This window comes from Dipodomys spectabilis, unplaced genomic scaffold, assembly GCF_019054845.1.
Source record: "Dipodomys spectabilis isolate Male_0828 unplaced genomic scaffold, ASM1905484v1 ptg000176l, whole genome shotgun sequence".
NCBI lineage: Eukaryota > Metazoa > Chordata > Mammalia > Rodentia > Heteromyidae > Dipodomys > Dipodomys spectabilis.
The window spans coordinates 2,991,155-3,008,379 of record NW_024870853.1 but is presented as its reverse complement, the minus strand read 5'-3'; the positions used below and the strand labels follow the sequence as shown (position 1 = coordinate 3,008,379).

The following is a 17,225-nucleotide window of genomic DNA, read 5'->3' as shown; positions in this document are numbered from 1 at the left end:
AAAACTCCAGTTAATCCTATTTTAAAATACATTTATTCTGAAATACAGAAAAGAAAGAATCAAGTTACCTAAAATCTTGCCTACTCTTATCTGTAATTCCGATTGAGTGTCCCTAATCTGAAAATCTGAAATTTGAAATGCTTCAAAATCCAAAACTCTTTAAGCACTGACATGACCCCACAGAAAATTCCATACCTGACCTCACATGACAAATCACAATCAAAATTCAGGTTCGCTATAAATGTTGTATAAAGTTATCATCAACTATCTATATATTTAGATAGATAGATCGATAGATATAGAAAGAGATAGAATATATGGAGCATAAATAAATTTTTCATTTATTATCATCCCAAATACATCTCATCATATATACAAATATTTCCAAATCTGAAAAACAAAGAATTAAAATCTGAAATACTTCTTTCTGGTCCTAAGCACTTAAGATAAGGTATATGCAATCTATACCAAGTAACTGTTCCCTAAGATCTTTCTTCTCTTTCTCCCTTCCCCTAATGCTGTCATCTTTCATAGCTATCTAAACAGCTGCAATCTGGAAAATAATTTCAACCAATTTTCAACATGGTTAATTGCCAAATAGTAGATCACTATATGAGTGATTATACAGGTTCTGAAACCTACTGATGGCTCTGTCACTGAGGTTCTTCTACAGCCTAAATACAATTTAGTCTTTGATTATACAGCCATTGCCAGAAGTAAAAGTGAGTTTCTACTAGAACGTAATTGAACCTCTGTAATGAATACACCTTCAGGCATCAGTGTACTCTCTAGTTAAGGAAAGGTTAGCTACTTAAAGTTTTCTCTAAAATTTTATGTCTATTGTATTGTCCATTACTAGCAGAAAGGGAAAGTGGGATCTAAGGGTTTTTATATAAAATTTTCTGTCTCTACTGCTTCATATTATGCCTTTGAAGTAACTCACTCTGGAAGCTGTGTTTCACATGTGTATGTGCTTGGCTGACGTAACAGACAGTACTTGTTAGTCTAGCCACATACCCATATGACCTTTATAAGATTATTGCAATGAGTGTCTGATAGGCTTATTATTTGATATCCTGTCAGGACTTTAAAACAAGCACATTTCTGTTCTATATAAATCATCTTTCCCAAATATCTTGCAGTATCCAGCATGCCAGATTCTATGATTGAAAATATCAATCATCCTTCCCAAAACATAGCTGCCTCCTGCCATTTCATTTTTTTGCCCACATTTTTCTTGGACCTTAACCTTTTTTACTTTTTTGCTAAAACTAGCCTACCATATCAGATAGTATAACTTAAAAAATAATGTCATCTCAAATTTACTGTGAGGCCCTTTTATGTTTTAAATATGCTGATGCTGAGACTATGGAACAGTGCAGTGTAGGAGGCAGTTTAAAGTGATTTTATTTTTTATTTTTTTGCAAATAGCAGTGAGTAGCATGCCAGGATATACTGCTTTTTCTTCCAGTTGCAAAGTTCTGTATGGAATTAAGGCTTCACACTCCACCCCATAGTCTGAGCTTCATGGCAAGCATAAAACCCAGATGCTTGGGTGCTATTTTTAGTAGCTTATGTTGACTTTGGGGCAAATTTCCATGACTCTGTTAAAAACACATTTCTCACTAACTGAAAGCCCAGTAAAATTCTCTGTTACTGCAAAGAAGGCAGTCTCTCAAGCTAGGTTTTCATCCATAAGAGTATGGGAGAGAACATAATTTGATGAGGCTATCAGGCACTGCCACTGATGATCTCCTGGGTATTTGTTGCAGACAGAGCAAGCCAATGAAAAAATGAATGCCAAGCTAGAAGAGCTCAAGCAGCATGCAGTGTGAGTTTTCTACCAGATATTTATTAGCAACTTATTCCATCTTAATATTGTATCCATCTTTGTCTCTTCGAAGTGTGATTAACCCTTAGGTTCTTTGCTTGAATTTTCAGCTGCAAATTGGATCTTCAAAAGCTAGCAGAAACTTTGGAAGATCAAGAACTAAAAGAAAATGTAGAGATTATTCGTAGCTTGCAACAAGTGATTACCGAGCTATCGGTAAGCAAAATAGGAACATTGTAATAGACATTATTGCTTTTATTTGTTTCTCTTGAGGCACATAAGCATTTCTAATTTCCCAACCTTATGCTCAACTAATTCAATTGGGAGCTGCTTGAGAACACAGATTATAGATAATTGAATATGATCTGAACCTTAGGTTTTTTTCAAATAAAACCCTCATAAGTCGCATATGCAATGACACGTGAATATTTACATATTAACCAGGCATGGTATTGCACACCTAAAATGCCAGCACTTGGGAGAGTAAGACAAGAGGATCACAAGTTCCAGACAACCTAGCTAAAGTAAAACTGTCTCAAAAAGAAAAACAAAAGTCTGAGCCCTGTGAAAAACAAAAGTCTGAGCCCTGTTATCTCATACAAACCTGTAATGTAGCAACTGAACAGGCTGAGATCTGAGGATCACACTTTGAAGCCAGCCCAGCAGTAAAGTCTATAAAACTCTTATCTCCAATTAACCATCAAAAACCTAGAAGTAGTTATGTGGCTCAAGTGATAGAGCACACACACACAAATGCTGGAAATAGAGCTGTGGCTCAAATAGTGGCATCAACCTTGAGCAAAAAAGCTAAGGGACAATGCCGAGGCCCTGAGTCCAAGCCACAGTTCTGGCACCAAAAAAAAAAAGAAGAAGAAGAAAAGAAAATCTGGCACTGGTGGCTGCACCTGTAATGATACCTACCCAGGAGGTAGAGTTCTGAGAATCAAAACCAGGACACAAAGTTCCAGTAAACCAGCCAAAAGCCAGATGTGGCTCAAGCACCAACCTTGAACAAAAAAGACAAGTACACACAAAAATACCATATTCTTTCCAGGCACTGATGGCTCACATGTGTAATCCTAGCTACTTGGAAATCAAAGAATCATGGCTCAAATCCAGTCCAGGCAGGAAAGTCCATGAGACTTTTACCTCCACTTAACCACCATAAAGCCAGAAATATAGCTGTGGCTCAAGTGGTAAACACTAGCCTTGAGCATAAAAGCCAAAGGTTAGTAGCCAGGCCCTGAGTTCAAGCCCAAGGACTGGCACAAAAAATGCCATATTCTAATCAAGCACATATAGTAACAGCAATGCAAAAAATAATGTCTAGGTAGCAATAGCAGTAATCATTAATTTATTTTCCTCTTAGTGTAGGTTAACTTAATGAGACCTTTCACCATATACCTCAATTTAAGCTGATTATAACAGGTAACTTAGAGCAACCAAGGAGAACATAGTCAATAATAAATAAGATTAAATTATCATTGTGCCATAATTTCTCATTCTTAACTAATTTTGGAACTATTATAAGCTGGGTATGGTAGCACACATATGCTACCAAGTACTTAGGAAGCAAAGCATTTAGGAAGCAAAGTCAGGAAGATGACAAGTTCAAGGCTATCCTAAACTACATATGTTTTGGAGATGGGGTGATTCTGTTGTTTTCACCAGAAAAATTCTCAATCTCACAATCCTAAAAAATTTATTTTTATGATTAGTGTTCCTTCTCTGTTGAAGTCACATGATAACATACTATATTAAGTGATTATGTTTAGTTTTATTTCATCCACATTCTCATATTTGTTACTCTGAAGCAGTAATGTACATGTAAATGCCTACTGGTAATTCCTTGCTTTGGGGAACAGCTTTTTCATTTTACCAGAATGGGAATTTTCCCATTCTTGATTTTGTCTGTGTTTGCCAGAACTGTTAATAGGGTATCATAAAATCATCTACAAAAAGTTTATGAAAAAAATATACAGTGTTGTCAATTGGAAAGTTAGTTCTAAGACTATGAATGAGTAAACTTCTCCCAAACTATTAGGTAGTATTTTAGAGTAAGCACTATATAAACCTATCATGATAGGTCCAAAACTATAGCTCACCTACCCATCCAAGAAACAGAGCACAATAATTGATAACTTGGCTTCCGAAGCCAGACAGACATACTCTGTTTTGAAGCTATTTCTGCAATTTACCAACTATGTAAGCTTGCTAAATGCTGTGTTACTGTCAAAAGGAAGTAATTTTTAAATCACTCAGATTGGGTTTAAAGTCATTATTCAGTTCATATACTCAAGGACCTCCTTAACTGCAGAAACTCTCCAAGTTGAGGCAGAATTGAAGTTTTACAGGTGATGAAAAAATGTATGTGTCCATGTGGTTTGGCCCAATTTTTGTTGTTAATTGGTATGAAACTTTTGATTAGAGATTGTTCCACTTTTCATGCCCTATCTTTAGGAACATGTCGGTGTGATCCCATTCTCATAGTTGCCAGATTATTTTAAGAGTTGTTTTTTTAAACCTTGTAGTTTATAAGTTGATTAAGGTTCATAAGTAGGAGTCATAACAAGGGCTAGGATTTGAAGACAAAGAAAACCAGGCAGTCTCCCTAGTATCTGTCTTAATGCATTTACATTAGTAGTGCTGTGGGAGCATCAGGGAAGGAAGGGGTGATTGTTAGTCTAGAAAGTTCAGGGCATAAGCACAGAAGAAGCTGGATCCTAAAAATGAATAGGAGTTTGCCATGCAGAGAGAAGGGAAATTACAAGCTATATGGAAGGAAAGAGTCCAAAAGTTAACTTTAGAAAATAGTATGAAAAACATGGCTGAAGTATAGAGTGCATACTAGAGAATGGCTATCACAAACACAAATGTCACTAACATACTTCAATATAGCTGAGACCTCTAAAATATAAAAACCTTGTATAATTAAAATTTCAAAGTTCAGATAATTTAAGCCAGGCACCTGTGGCTCACGCCTGTAACCCTAGCTAGCTACTCAAGAGGCTGAGATCTGGAGATCATGGTTCAAAACCAGCCCAGTCAGGAAAGTCCATATGACTCTTATCTCAAATTAACCACCAAAAAACCTAGAATGAAGCCATGGCTCAAGTGATAGAGTGCTAGCCTTTAGCAAAAACAAACACAAAAGCTCAGGGACAGCACCCAAACCCTGAGTTCAACTAGGACCAGCACACAAAAACAAATTGAGATAATATAGTGTACAAAAGCCTACTGGAAGCTTATTTCCACTAAAACTACCAAAAAAGCCAGAAGTGGAGCTGTGGCTCAAGTGACAGAGTGGCTAGCCTCAAGCAAAAGAAGCTCAGGGACAGTGCCCACGCCCTGAGTTCAAGCCCTAGGACAGGCACAAAAACAAGTCCACTGGAGCCAAAAATTATATGCTCAGAAAATAATGACCCAAGACACTAATTCCTAGCTATCACACCAACCTTAGAGGATTGCTTACTACATTTCTTTTTTTTTTTTTGGGTCCGGTCGTGGGGCCTGAACTCTGGGCCTGAGCACTGTCCTTCAGCTCTTCAGCTCAAGGCTAGCGCTCTACCACTTGAGCCACAGTGCCACTTCCGGCTTTTTTCTTTTTGCTTATGTGGTGCTGGAAATCAAACCCAGGGCCTCAGGCATGCAAGGCAAGAGCTCTTACCACTGAGCCACCTTCCCAGCCCTGCTTACTACATTTCTGGAGCTTTGATTCCCATAGGAAAGAAAGGAAACCAAGGGAACCAAATTAGTAAAGTAAGATTAAGTATCCTCACGGAAGATCTGGCAGTGTAACCATTGCCTGTTATACCTGTAGAGGAAGTTGTCATAGTGGTGTTTGGCTGAGAAGAACTTTGTAGAATTGCTGTCTGCCACTAAAATGCATTTGGCACATGCAATAAGAGGGTGCTAAAGATTGCCACAAGCTGATAAGGTTCCTGGCTTCCATCCACTGTCACAGTTAGACAGAGTAAACCATTTTATATAAAGCTCCTGTTGGATTCTGAATCACAGGTCCCCAAGTTTATTGTTTGGAGACCCCCCCCCAAGCTTTATTTTTTTTAATGCAAAGCAGTATATCCCCTAGCTTTTATTAAGACATGCTACAGTGAAAGCAAAATGTTTCAGATATAAATGCTTATGCCCTTCATTCTGAATTAAACCTATTTTTAAGTGACAGGTGAACACCCCCTTTTCAGTTATGAAGGCAACCATTGTTCCTAGATATTCCTCTTGGGGCTTTAAGTGCTAAACTGCACCATTTCTTCCCTTAAAATATAATTCAAGCAAGCATCCTTATTGCGGTTACTTGTGCGGAAATTCATGTAGTCCTTTCAGTTCATACAAAATCAAATATTTTGTTTATACTTCCCTCTTCCATCATCAATTCCATAAAAAGCATTTTGCATGCCCAATAATGGTTATTACCTTACAGCCTCTAAGCACACACTTTATTTTAGGAGGTTTGGTTGCTTAATATAGTACAATATACCCTGCCCCTGATCTCTTGACCTTCAACTTGAGCAAATCATATCTTTTACTTACAAGAGATTTTAATTTGGGGCCTTGGAATAGGCAGCTGAAGGAGGAAGATTGTTATTTGGAAATAAATCCTGCTGTTACATATTTACACATTTAGAATTGTCAAAGCAAAATCTTGCCATATTCATGCAAAATGTATCATTATAGACATAAGCTTAAACCTTAGCATTGTAAAATCTCACCAAGCTAAAAACCAAAAGTAAACCCACAATAACAGAATATCTCCTTCAAAGATTAATTCATCTACTTTATCCTGACCCTCTGGAAAATGCTGCAAAAATGGCATCAGGACAGATATGATTGTTCATACTTGGAATCTCAGAACTTTGAGCTACATAGTGAGTTGGAGGCCATCCCGGGCCGCAGGGTGAGATCCTGACTCAAAAACAAAAAAAGAAGAAGTAGAAGAAAGTGAGGGGATGGGGAGAGAAAAAGAAGGAAAGAAAGAGTAATAGGGAGGGAAGGTCTCCAAAAGCCAGTGTCATAAACCCTAATAATCTAGGGTAGGCTTATATTGAAGATTCAAACATAGGAGAAATAAAAGTGTAATGATGATCATATAATTGGTGTGATCTGTTTTTAGGCTGGTGCTCTGCCACTTAGCCATTGTTATCTGTGTTTTAAGGATTTAGTGTGTCCTAACAGAGAAATTCTAGTACTGTAAATTATGGTGAGAAACTGCTATTAAAGGTGTCCTCACTCCTTACCTTAAAGGTACTGAGATTTAAGTTTTATCAACCATATAATGTTTCACAGGGCTGGTAGAGATACTTCATGTGCTACCTCTAATTCTTCATTTTCTATTAAGCCAAAAGGCTTCTTACCCAATGAACTCCTTAATCACATGTCTTCCTGAAAACAATGCTTTCTTCCTTGGGCTTTGAAGATGACTTAAATACAAGCAGTAGTCAACATGTTACAATGCCAAATACAGCCTAAATTTCAGTGGTGAGAACAGACCTTGTTCACATGATAGTTTCTAAACAAGTTAGTTCTAATAACTGGTCTTAAGTTTCCTTTCTGAGTTTGTTGTTCCTGTGCCAAAAAATGGAATTTGCTCTGGGAGAGAGCTAGTATTAACTCTTCCACTCCTAGTAATTGCCTAGAGCAGCTAAATATGATCGGATCTTATCCATGTGAAAGACAGAGGCAACAGAACATTTTCTTGGCTTCCCAAGCAGTTTTGTAGGGTACTCACCAAGGACACATTTCCTTGTTGAAGAAGATCTTGCTATCTTGACTCACTTTAAAATAAAAATCAAAAGTAAACCTAATTCACTTTTTGCATTGCTATTATTTTGTATGTCTATCCTTTGATGATATTCCCATAAGTAACTAGAATTGTACATTGGTAGAAGTAGAGATAGTAGAATTGTCCATTAGACTTAGTGGTAAAGGCATAAAAAGAAAAGATAGAGTGTCTGAAATGGGTTAAACTTTGGCTTAATTGGAATGGCTAAGTGTTTCAGTCTAGCTTGGTGCTTTCTGGCAAAGCAGGAGACGTACAATAAATATATAAGTTGCCTCACCACCTTATTTATTTACTTATTTACTTTCTTACTTACTTTCCAAAAACTACATAATTTTCCTTTATGGAGAAGAAACTCTTGAGAAACATATGTCTATTAGGATATCTGTGATTACAAAATGGGTCCAGTAACTTAAATGTTCTTTGTATATACTCAAAAAAATTATCAGCAGCCAACATAAAATCCCCTAGCAAACATCACTTCAGAAACCTTTTCTAAATTGAAACATTTGTTACTGCAGGATGAAACTGCTGCTTGCATGGCTGCAGCCATTGATACTACTATGGAACCAGAAGCTGTAAGTAATTGGCCCCTTTGTGTGGAAACAGGAGTTCTCACTGCCATTTCCTATCATTTATCACTAGACTAAAAAGAGAGTGTGATTACTGCCATTCTATGGAGAACCATTAAATGTTGTGGGAATCTAGTATAAATCTTTATACTATAAAGTGCATGCGTGTGTGTGTGTGTGTGTGTGTGTGTGTGTGTGTGTGTGTGTGTTTGTATAAATCTGTTTCATAAAATCCCTAACCTAGTGAGGCCCTGTCTTTGACAGTATAACTGGTAATGGGTGGCAGGATTTCTCAGGGATGTCACTTTATATATTTATAATCTGACCTACTGATTTCTTGTTAGATGCTAGTATTCTGCATCTATTTCCCACAACTTAAAATGATGAGAGGTGAGAGGAACAAATTAGGAAATTACAGCAATTTCAAAAAGTCATCAGAGGACAAATGGGACAGAAGACAAATGGAGTAGAATTTCTTTCAGTATATTTTTCTGTGAATATGATGTTTAAGAGCTAAAAGAACCAAGAAAAATAATTTGAGTGTTTGGATCACAAGGTTAGATAAAAATGCATTAAATATTTACTAAAATGTACAGAGTAAAATCAAAATGAAAGGCTTGGGACAGCTTTTTACTCACCAAAAAGTACACACTGGTAGTTTTTATATTCTGAAAGAAGGAAGATAGGAGATAAATCATGGTAGAAAGAAAAAGAAAGCTGAAGTATGTAAGAAACCACTTATGCAAGCAGGGAAATAGACTATCTTGATTAATTTCAGATGTTTAAAGCAAATGTCATATGAGAAGTCACAGTAGTAAAAGAACAAAGGTATTGCTGGTAAAGATATGGTTGCAAGACTTGATGCCATAGTGCCTAAGGAACTCTAGTTCCTTAGAAACTTCTAGCTTCTCTTACAGATCATCATCCTCTATTATCTTGATCATTATCTTTTCTAGCAAGTGGAAACGAGTCCAGAGACCACCAGGTCTTCTGATGCTTTTACCACTCAACATGCTCTACGTCAAGCTCAGATGTCTAAGGAGTTGATTGAATTGAATAAAGCCCTTGCACTGAAAGAGGCCCTAGCTAGGAAGATGACTCAGAGTGACAGCCAACTACAGCCCATTCAGTTCCACTACCAGGTAAATAATTTACTAGAACAACATGTCTACCACTCTAACTGAACAGAAAGGAAACAAGCACATTTTTTTTGAGATGATAAGGCAACATGATTTGCATGGTACAGCTGGAATTATACTGTTGTTATATTTTAAAAGATATATGTTCAGTTTAGGGAACATAATTTTTGTTATAATACAGGTATTTAATAGTATGATAGTATTAAAATAATGTTGTCCCTACTTGTAGAACAACTGTTCTAATAATTATGCTTAGTTTCTGTGAAGGGCACATTTCTTAGTAGGTACATGGGTTATATTATAGACTGAAGTATGAAAAGATCAGTGATGGATATCACCTGACTAGGGCAAATGGCTAAACTTTTCCTAGTGGTAGTTCTAAGTTTCCCTTGCAAATTATTAATTTAATCAAGTCTTTATTCTGTGTGGCCTGGGTCACTTTCCAGATCACTGCATAACATCAGGTGGGGAACAATTTTTTTCTGCCAAGGGCCATTTGGTTATAGTTCTCAGGCCTAGATTGATTGACTTTCCAGCTCTCTCTCTCTCTTTTTCTTTCTCTCTCTCTCTCTCTCTCTCTCTCTCTCTCTCTCTCTCTCACACGCACACACACACACACACACACACACACACATCTTCCTTAGCAGGGGCAGACCAAATGATTTTGGGGATCTTATATTGCTGGTAAGCAAAAGACATGATTTGCATGGTACAGCTGGAATTATACTGTTGGTGTTATATTTTAAAAGATATGTTCAGTATAGGGAACTTATAATTTTTGTTCTAATAATACCTTATACTATGGGTATTTAATAGTTTGATAGTATTAAAATAGTGTTGTCCAGCTGGGCACTGGTAGCTCACGCCTATAATCCTAGCTACACAGGAGGCTGAGATCTAAGGATCTCGATTCAAATCCAGGCTGGGCAGTAAAGTCCTTGAGACTCTTATCTCCAATAAACCACCAGAAAACCGGAAGTGGCGCTGTGGCTCAAGTGGTAGAGTGCTATCCTTGAGCTGAAGAGCTGAGGGACGGGGGCTGGGAAGGTGGCTCAGTGGTAGAGCGCTTGCCTTGCATGCATGAGGCCCTGGGTTTGATTCCTCAGCACCACATAAGCAAAAAGAAAAAAGCCAGAAGTGGCGCTGTGGCTCAAGTGGTAGAGCGCTAGCTTGAGCTAAAGAGCTGAGGGACAGCGCCCAGGCCCAGAGTTCAGGCCCCATGACCAGACCCCCAAAAAAAAAACAAAACAAAAAAAAAAGAGCTGAGGGACAATGCCCAGGCCCAGAGTTCAAGCGCCACAGCCAACAACAACAACAAAAAAGTGTTGTCCCTACTTGTAGAACAACTGTTCTAATAATTATAGTTTCTGTGAAAGGCACATTGCTTAGGAAGTGGCTGGGGTTATATTATAGACTGAATTATGAAAAGATTATTGATGGATATCACCTGACTAGGACAAATGGCTAAATTTTTCCTGGTGGTACTTCTGAGTTTCCCTTGCAGATTATTAATTTAATCAAGTCTTTATTCTATATGTCCTGGGTCACTTTACAAGTCACTGCATAACATTGGGTGGGGAACATTGTTTTCTGCCAAGGGCTATTTGGTTATAGTTCTCAGGCCTAGATTGATTGAATTTCTAGGTCTCTCTCTCACACACTCAGTCTCACACACACACATACACACACAGTCTCACATACACACACACACACAACACACACACCTTCCTTAACAGGGGCAGACCATATGATTTTGTGGATCTTACAACTAATGGTAGGCTAAGCATTCACTACTTCTGACTGGGAATTTGCTTCTCTTTGGTGAAAGAATGAGATCTCTTCTTGGGAGATCTCTTTATTTTGGTGGGATATAACTCCTGTGCCCTCTGAGAAAGCATACATGAAAGAAAAATACTTTTAATTCCACCACATGCTTGAAAAATAGCCTTACTTATTTATCTATCTATCTTTTTTTTTGTTGGTCGTGGGGCTTGAACTCTGGGCCTGGGCGCTGTCCCTCAGCTCTTCAGCTCAAGGCTAGGGCTCTACCACTTGAGCCACAGCACCACTTCCGGTTTTCTGAGTGGTTTATTGGAGATCAGAGTCTCATGGGGACTTTTCTGCCCGGGCTGGCTTTGAACCACTATCCTCAGATCTTAGCCTCATGTTCCACCGGCGCCTGGCAAAGCCTTTTTTATTTTTATAATTGTTAGTTTGACTGTGTTTAGAATTCTATGAAAATAGTTTTTCTTTAGAAATTTGAAGGCATTGTTTCACTGCCATTCCAATGTTGCTGTTGAGAATGCCATTATTATTCTTGATTCTTTGTATTTGACCTCTATTTTTTTTTTTGGAGGGGGGGGGTCCGGTCATAGGGCCTGAATTCTGGGCCTGGGTGCTGTCCGTCGGCTCTTCAGCTCAAGGCTAGCGCTCTACCACTTGTGCCACAGCACCACTTCTGGCTTTTTTTTTCTGCTTATGTGGTGCTGAGGAATTGAACCCAGGGCCTCAAGCATGCAAGCAAGCGCTCTACCACTGAGCCACCTTCCCAGCCCTTTGAACTCTATTTTTTTCCTCTGGAAACCTTTTTGTCCCTAAGTACATTTAGCATTGCAATGATATTCCTTGGAACAGATCATCTGTGCATGGTGGGTCCTTTCAATCTCAAAATATATGTTTCCCTGGGAAAGCTTATTCTATCATTTCTTTGATAATGCTACTTCCTTCCATTGTTTCTATATTTTCTTTCTTCAGCTTCATTTTTAAATATAATTTTATTGTTATTAAAGTGTTGTATCAAGAGGTTACAATTCCATTAGTCAGGTAATAAGTACAATTCTTGGACAATGCCACGCCTTCTTTCAGTTCCCTTCAGCTTCTTTTAATTGGATAATATATCTCATAGATTTAATTTCTATTTTTCTTACCTCCATCTTCCTATTTTCTGTTTTGGGTTTTTTTGTCTTATTATTCTACTCTAGATTTCTTTCCATGGCTTCTGGTAATTTTTTTCCTACCAATTTTCAAGACCTCTAAGTTTACCTAATACCCTTATATTTTTTTCTTCATGGGTTCACCATCTGTGTCTAAAGTTAGGTATTAAGTTTATTGATGTTTCTTTTTTCGCTGTGTATGTGTCTCTTTTTCCTACTATTTTTGTCTCTGTTTCTACCATATTTCCTTGTTTCCTGTTTTACTTTCACGCAGGAAGCTTTCCTCAAATTTCTGGTGTTCCTTGGCTATCTATTCATGCTTCACTGAGAAACGTTAGGAATGCATGGACTTTCCTTGGTCTTCTCAGTTGTTACAAAGAAGTCTCATTCTGCCTAGAGATGTATTGGAAGAGTGGTGATATTCTGGTAATGCACAGGAAGTAAGGGAGTTGGAGTCCATCCAGCCATATGCCCTATCAGTAGCATTACACTTTTGCTTGCTTTTAGCTGTGTCTACTGTCTATAAATCTAACCTGAGAAGCTTGGCCCCTCAGAAAGTAAGCCTGTATTCCTCTCTGTGGTTCCATGATACATTTGGCTCACTGCTTGGCATTCATCCTGTTGTAATTATATTTTAGTTTTTTTCCATTCTGATCAGTTGCCAACCCACCTGTTTTCCTTTTTCAAAAAAGTGTATTCAAGTCAGGCGCTGATAACTCACACCAGTAATCCTAACTACTCAGGAGGCTGAGATCTGGGGATTGCATTTTGAAGCCAGCCTGGGCAGGAAAGTCCATGAGACTCCATCTCTAGTTAAGCACTAAAACAGCCAGAAGTGGAGCTGTAGCTCAAGTGGTAGACTGTTAACTTTGAGCAAAAAAGACTCAGAGACAGTGCTGAGATCCTGAGTTCAAGTCCTAAGACTGGCACCAAAAACAAGTGTGTTGATATCTCTCAACTGCTATCTTTTCATTCTTGTAGACTTATACAATTTTTTAGTGTCATTTTTAGTGGAATTTCAGGAGAGAGCAAGTTAATTCTGTGGCTCAGTTTTCTTTGCCCTTTTCAGGTGAAATATATTTTGACTATTTCAGGATAAATGATAGATTACTACATGCCCTTTACTTGCTTGTAAATCACCACCTCTGTATCTATCTGTTTCTCTCTCTGTTTGTCCTAGGCCTTGGGCTTAAACTCAGGTCCTGGGCACTGTTCCTGAGCTTTGTGGTTTTTTGTTTTTGTTTTGCTCGTGGTTAATGCTCTTCCACTTGTGCCACAGGTCTACTTATGCCCTTTTTGCTGGTTAATTGGAGATAAGAGTCTCATGGACTTTCATGCCCAGGCTAGCTTCAAATTGCAATTCTCAGATCTCAGCCTTCTGAGAGCCATAGGTTCTATTAAATGAGTTGTAAATCAGGACTTATATTTGAATAATTTCCTCTGTGGAGTTGGTGAGAGGCTGCACATGGTTAATATACTACAGTTAATCCACCTTACTTGTGAATTTATTACACACAATTTTGATCAAGCACAATAATTTTTTTTAAATTAAAAGAAATTCAAAAACAAAAATTTTCAATTTCCCACCTGCACATATATGTATGTGCTCAGTTGATGCAGAACACACTGTCATTCCAATTTTGTTGTCAGTTGGTTTACTGTAAATCATTCTGTGATCTGCTGAGTGTTCCTCTACCCTTCATTTGGTGAAAATTTGCCTCCCATACAGCAAATGGTGTCCAAAAGTAAGGAAACCAGATGCCAGTGGCTCACACCTGTAATTCTAGCTATTCAGGAGGCTGAGTGAGATCTGAGGATTACAGTTTGAAACCAGCCCAGGCAGGAAAATCTGAGACTCATATCTCCAATTAACTAGCAAAAATCTACAAGTGGATAGCACTAGCCTTGAGCAAAAAAAAAAAAGCCCAAGGACAGTGTCCAGGCCCTGAGTTCAAGCCCCATACTGTGCTTAATAATGTGATTAATTTCGGGGGGGAGGGGGGAGTATAGTCGTGGAGATGGGAGGGCAGGGATGGTAGGGGAAAAACAAAGGAGGAGGCAACAATGCTTGATAAGAAATGTATTCATTACCTTGCTTATTTAATTGTGACCCTTCTGTACAGTATTTTCACAATAAAAAAAAACTTATTTAAAAATAATGTGATTAATTTGTTGAAAGGTGGCATATCTTTAGTGAAAGTTGGTTGGCATTAAAGAAAAAAATCCTTCATAGTATTTGAAATAAAGGACATGAAATAAAATCTAGTTTTTGGTGAGCAGTATTAATGTATACAAAGTACATTTTGTGAGTAATGTAACCTACTCCATGCCATTTCAAATTATGAATACTCAGACCTACTGTGTGTATGGTATAATAAATTTGAGTAATTTTGCAATACGAAGGTCTCTGTATCCTGTCCATTCTTGGTTCTTCCTCAGTTATGATCTCCTTGGATCTATATAACAACAGAATCAAAGTATTGTATCTTTCACCCATCAGATTAGTAACAATTTTGAGGCATTGTAATATCATGTTAACAAGGGTATGCTCAGACTTAGGTGACAAGTGAAAGTGTGCATAGCCACTTTGGGTGATATATTAATTGTAAGTGTTAAAAATGCTTATTTCTGCCAGGTATCAGTGGCCAATGCCTGTAATCCTAGCTACTCAGGAGGCTGAGATCTGAGGATCATTGTTTGAAGCCAGCCCAGACAGGAAAGTCCTTGCGACCCTTTATCTCCAATAAACCACCAAAAAGCCAGAAATGGAGCTATGACTCAAGTTCTAGAGTGCTAACTTTTAGCAGAAAAGCTTAGAGACAGTGCCCAGGCCCTGAGTTTAAGCCCAGGATCATACAAGTGTGTGTGTGTGTGTGTGTGTGTGTGTGTGTGTGTGTGTCTGTGTGTGTGTGTGTGTGTGTGTGTGTGTGTGTGTGTGTGCGCGCGCATGTGTGCGCGCGAGCATTCCACAACTGTATAATTCAGCCTTTTCTATCCTAGTGAAACCTTGCTGGTGTGCACAGAAACGTAAAAAAAATGAAGCAGCCAGACATAACATTCCTGTAATCCTAGCTAGTCAAGGGGCAGAGATTGGGAGAATTGCAGTTTGGGAGATTTCAGGCAAAAACAGAGAAATCCATTCGGTGGGGGCACTTCTATATAATCCTTACTACATGGGAGGCATATGTAGGATACTTGAGATCTGAGGCTGATTACAGTTAAGAAGTACAAAGTTCTATCTAAAAACCAAATAAAGCAAAAAAGGGCTTGAGAACAGTTTAAATGGTAGGGTACCAGCTTAGCATGCACAAGACTTTGACTTCAAACCTAAAAAGAATGAGCAGATCTATATGCACTGATAGAAACATTAAGATAAATTATGTTTTTAAAAAGGCAAGTTACAGAATAATATACAGTACACTAACAGTGTAATTATCTTTTAGTCTGGTGCTTAGATATTAAACCCAGGGCCTTACATGTGGTAGACAAGTTCTCTACCTATAGGCTTCATCCCTAGCACCTTTAGTGTAACTATTTTGTATAATACATTTGAATTGTGTGTACTATATATATAATATAGTAATTCATATATTAATGATATTGTAGGAATTTACATATAATAATTTTATGTGGCATATGTATATTAAAAGTTTAGATGTGTAACATGTACAAATGTAAATGTCTGGATAAAGTCTGGAAGATCTGTAACAGCTAGTAACAGTGTTTGCTTTTGGAGAGATGACAGGAATTTTTGCAGGAGTGAGACAGTCATAAGACTTGTCCTTTATATGTATTATCTAATTATTTTTCTGGTCCTGGGGCTTGAATCAGAGCCTGGGAACTATCCCTGAGCTTCTTTTGCTGAAGACTAAGGTTCTACCGTTTAAGCCACAGCTCTACTTTCCCTCTGTTTTAGTAGTTTATTGGAGATAAGTCTCATGGACTTTCCTGACCATGCTGGTTTTGAACCACGATACTTAGATCTCAGCCTCCTGAGTAGCTAGGATTATAGGTGTGAGCCACCAGTGCCTGGCTTTGGATTTTTTTTTTTATAAAAACATATTCACAAGATAATTCTATAAGTAAAAACAAATATATTCACCTACATATATGTTTAGTTATTTTTAAATTTCCTTTCTCTTTTTCTGTGCTCATCAATAAGAGTCTTGAACTTAGGGCCTTGAGCTCTTCCTTAAATGTTTTGCTCAAAGCTGTCATTCACCTACTTGGCGAATGGTTAATTGGAGATGAGAGTCTCTCAGGTTTGTCTGCCCAGGCTGGCTTCAAACAGAAGTCCTCAGATCTCAGCCTCCTGAGTAGCTAGGATCCCAGGCATGAACTACCACCATCTAGCTTTTCATTTGTTTATTATTACTGACCATTTTAAATATGCAGGATAAGCATAAACACCGCTTTCACTATATTTGATGTCAGTATAACATGTGGAGGAGACGGGGACAAACAAGTCGTTTAAGGATTCAGGTGGACCTGTTGCAACAATGAGAAGTACAAAATGTCATGTCAAAACCAGCTTTACAATGTCGGTGTGGGGGGGGGAGGGGGGTATGATTGGGTGGGGGGGAGGGGGGAGGCTGGGAAGGGAGGTGAAGGGTAAACAAAGGAGGAGGCTGCAATGTTTGGTAAGAAATGTATGCATTATCCTGTCCATGTAATTGTAACCCCTCTGTACAGTATGTTCTCAAATAAAATAAAATAAAATTAAAAAAAAAATATATGCAGGATAAGCATAAACAATGAGATTTCTTTTCAGCGCTTATACCAAAGAGACTCAGTCTCTTGCTGTGAAAACAGTTCTAACTTTTGAGAAAGCTTCTCTGACATAGTTCCGCCTAACTTGCCTTTGCTTCTTTTTGTCAATCCAATACTAATTTAAAGTTCTCATATAATGTAGCTCCCAACCACTCATTAGCCAGTTTTCTGTAATCATTTTTTGTT

General features: G+C 38.0%; 1 protein-coding gene across 5 annotated transcripts in view; it reads left to right on the top strand.

Moving 5' to 3' along the window:
- Kif4a (kinesin family member 4A) overlaps positions 1 to 17,225 on the top strand; it is a 100,297-nt gene that overhangs the window by 39,237 nt on the left and 43,835 nt on the right. For all 5 annotated transcript variants that reach the window (XM_042694927.1, XM_042694926.1, XM_042694925.1 and 2 more), the window contains exons 12-15: positions 1,773 to 1,831; positions 1,942 to 2,047; positions 8,147 to 8,203; positions 9,154 to 9,339. In XM_042694927.1, coding sequence (XP_042550861.1) covers positions 1,773 to 1,831; positions 1,942 to 2,047; positions 8,147 to 8,203; positions 9,154 to 9,339 — 408 coding nt within the window. The remainder of the gene's footprint in view (positions 1 to 1,772; positions 1,832 to 1,941; positions 2,048 to 8,146; positions 8,204 to 9,153; positions 9,340 to 17,225) is intronic.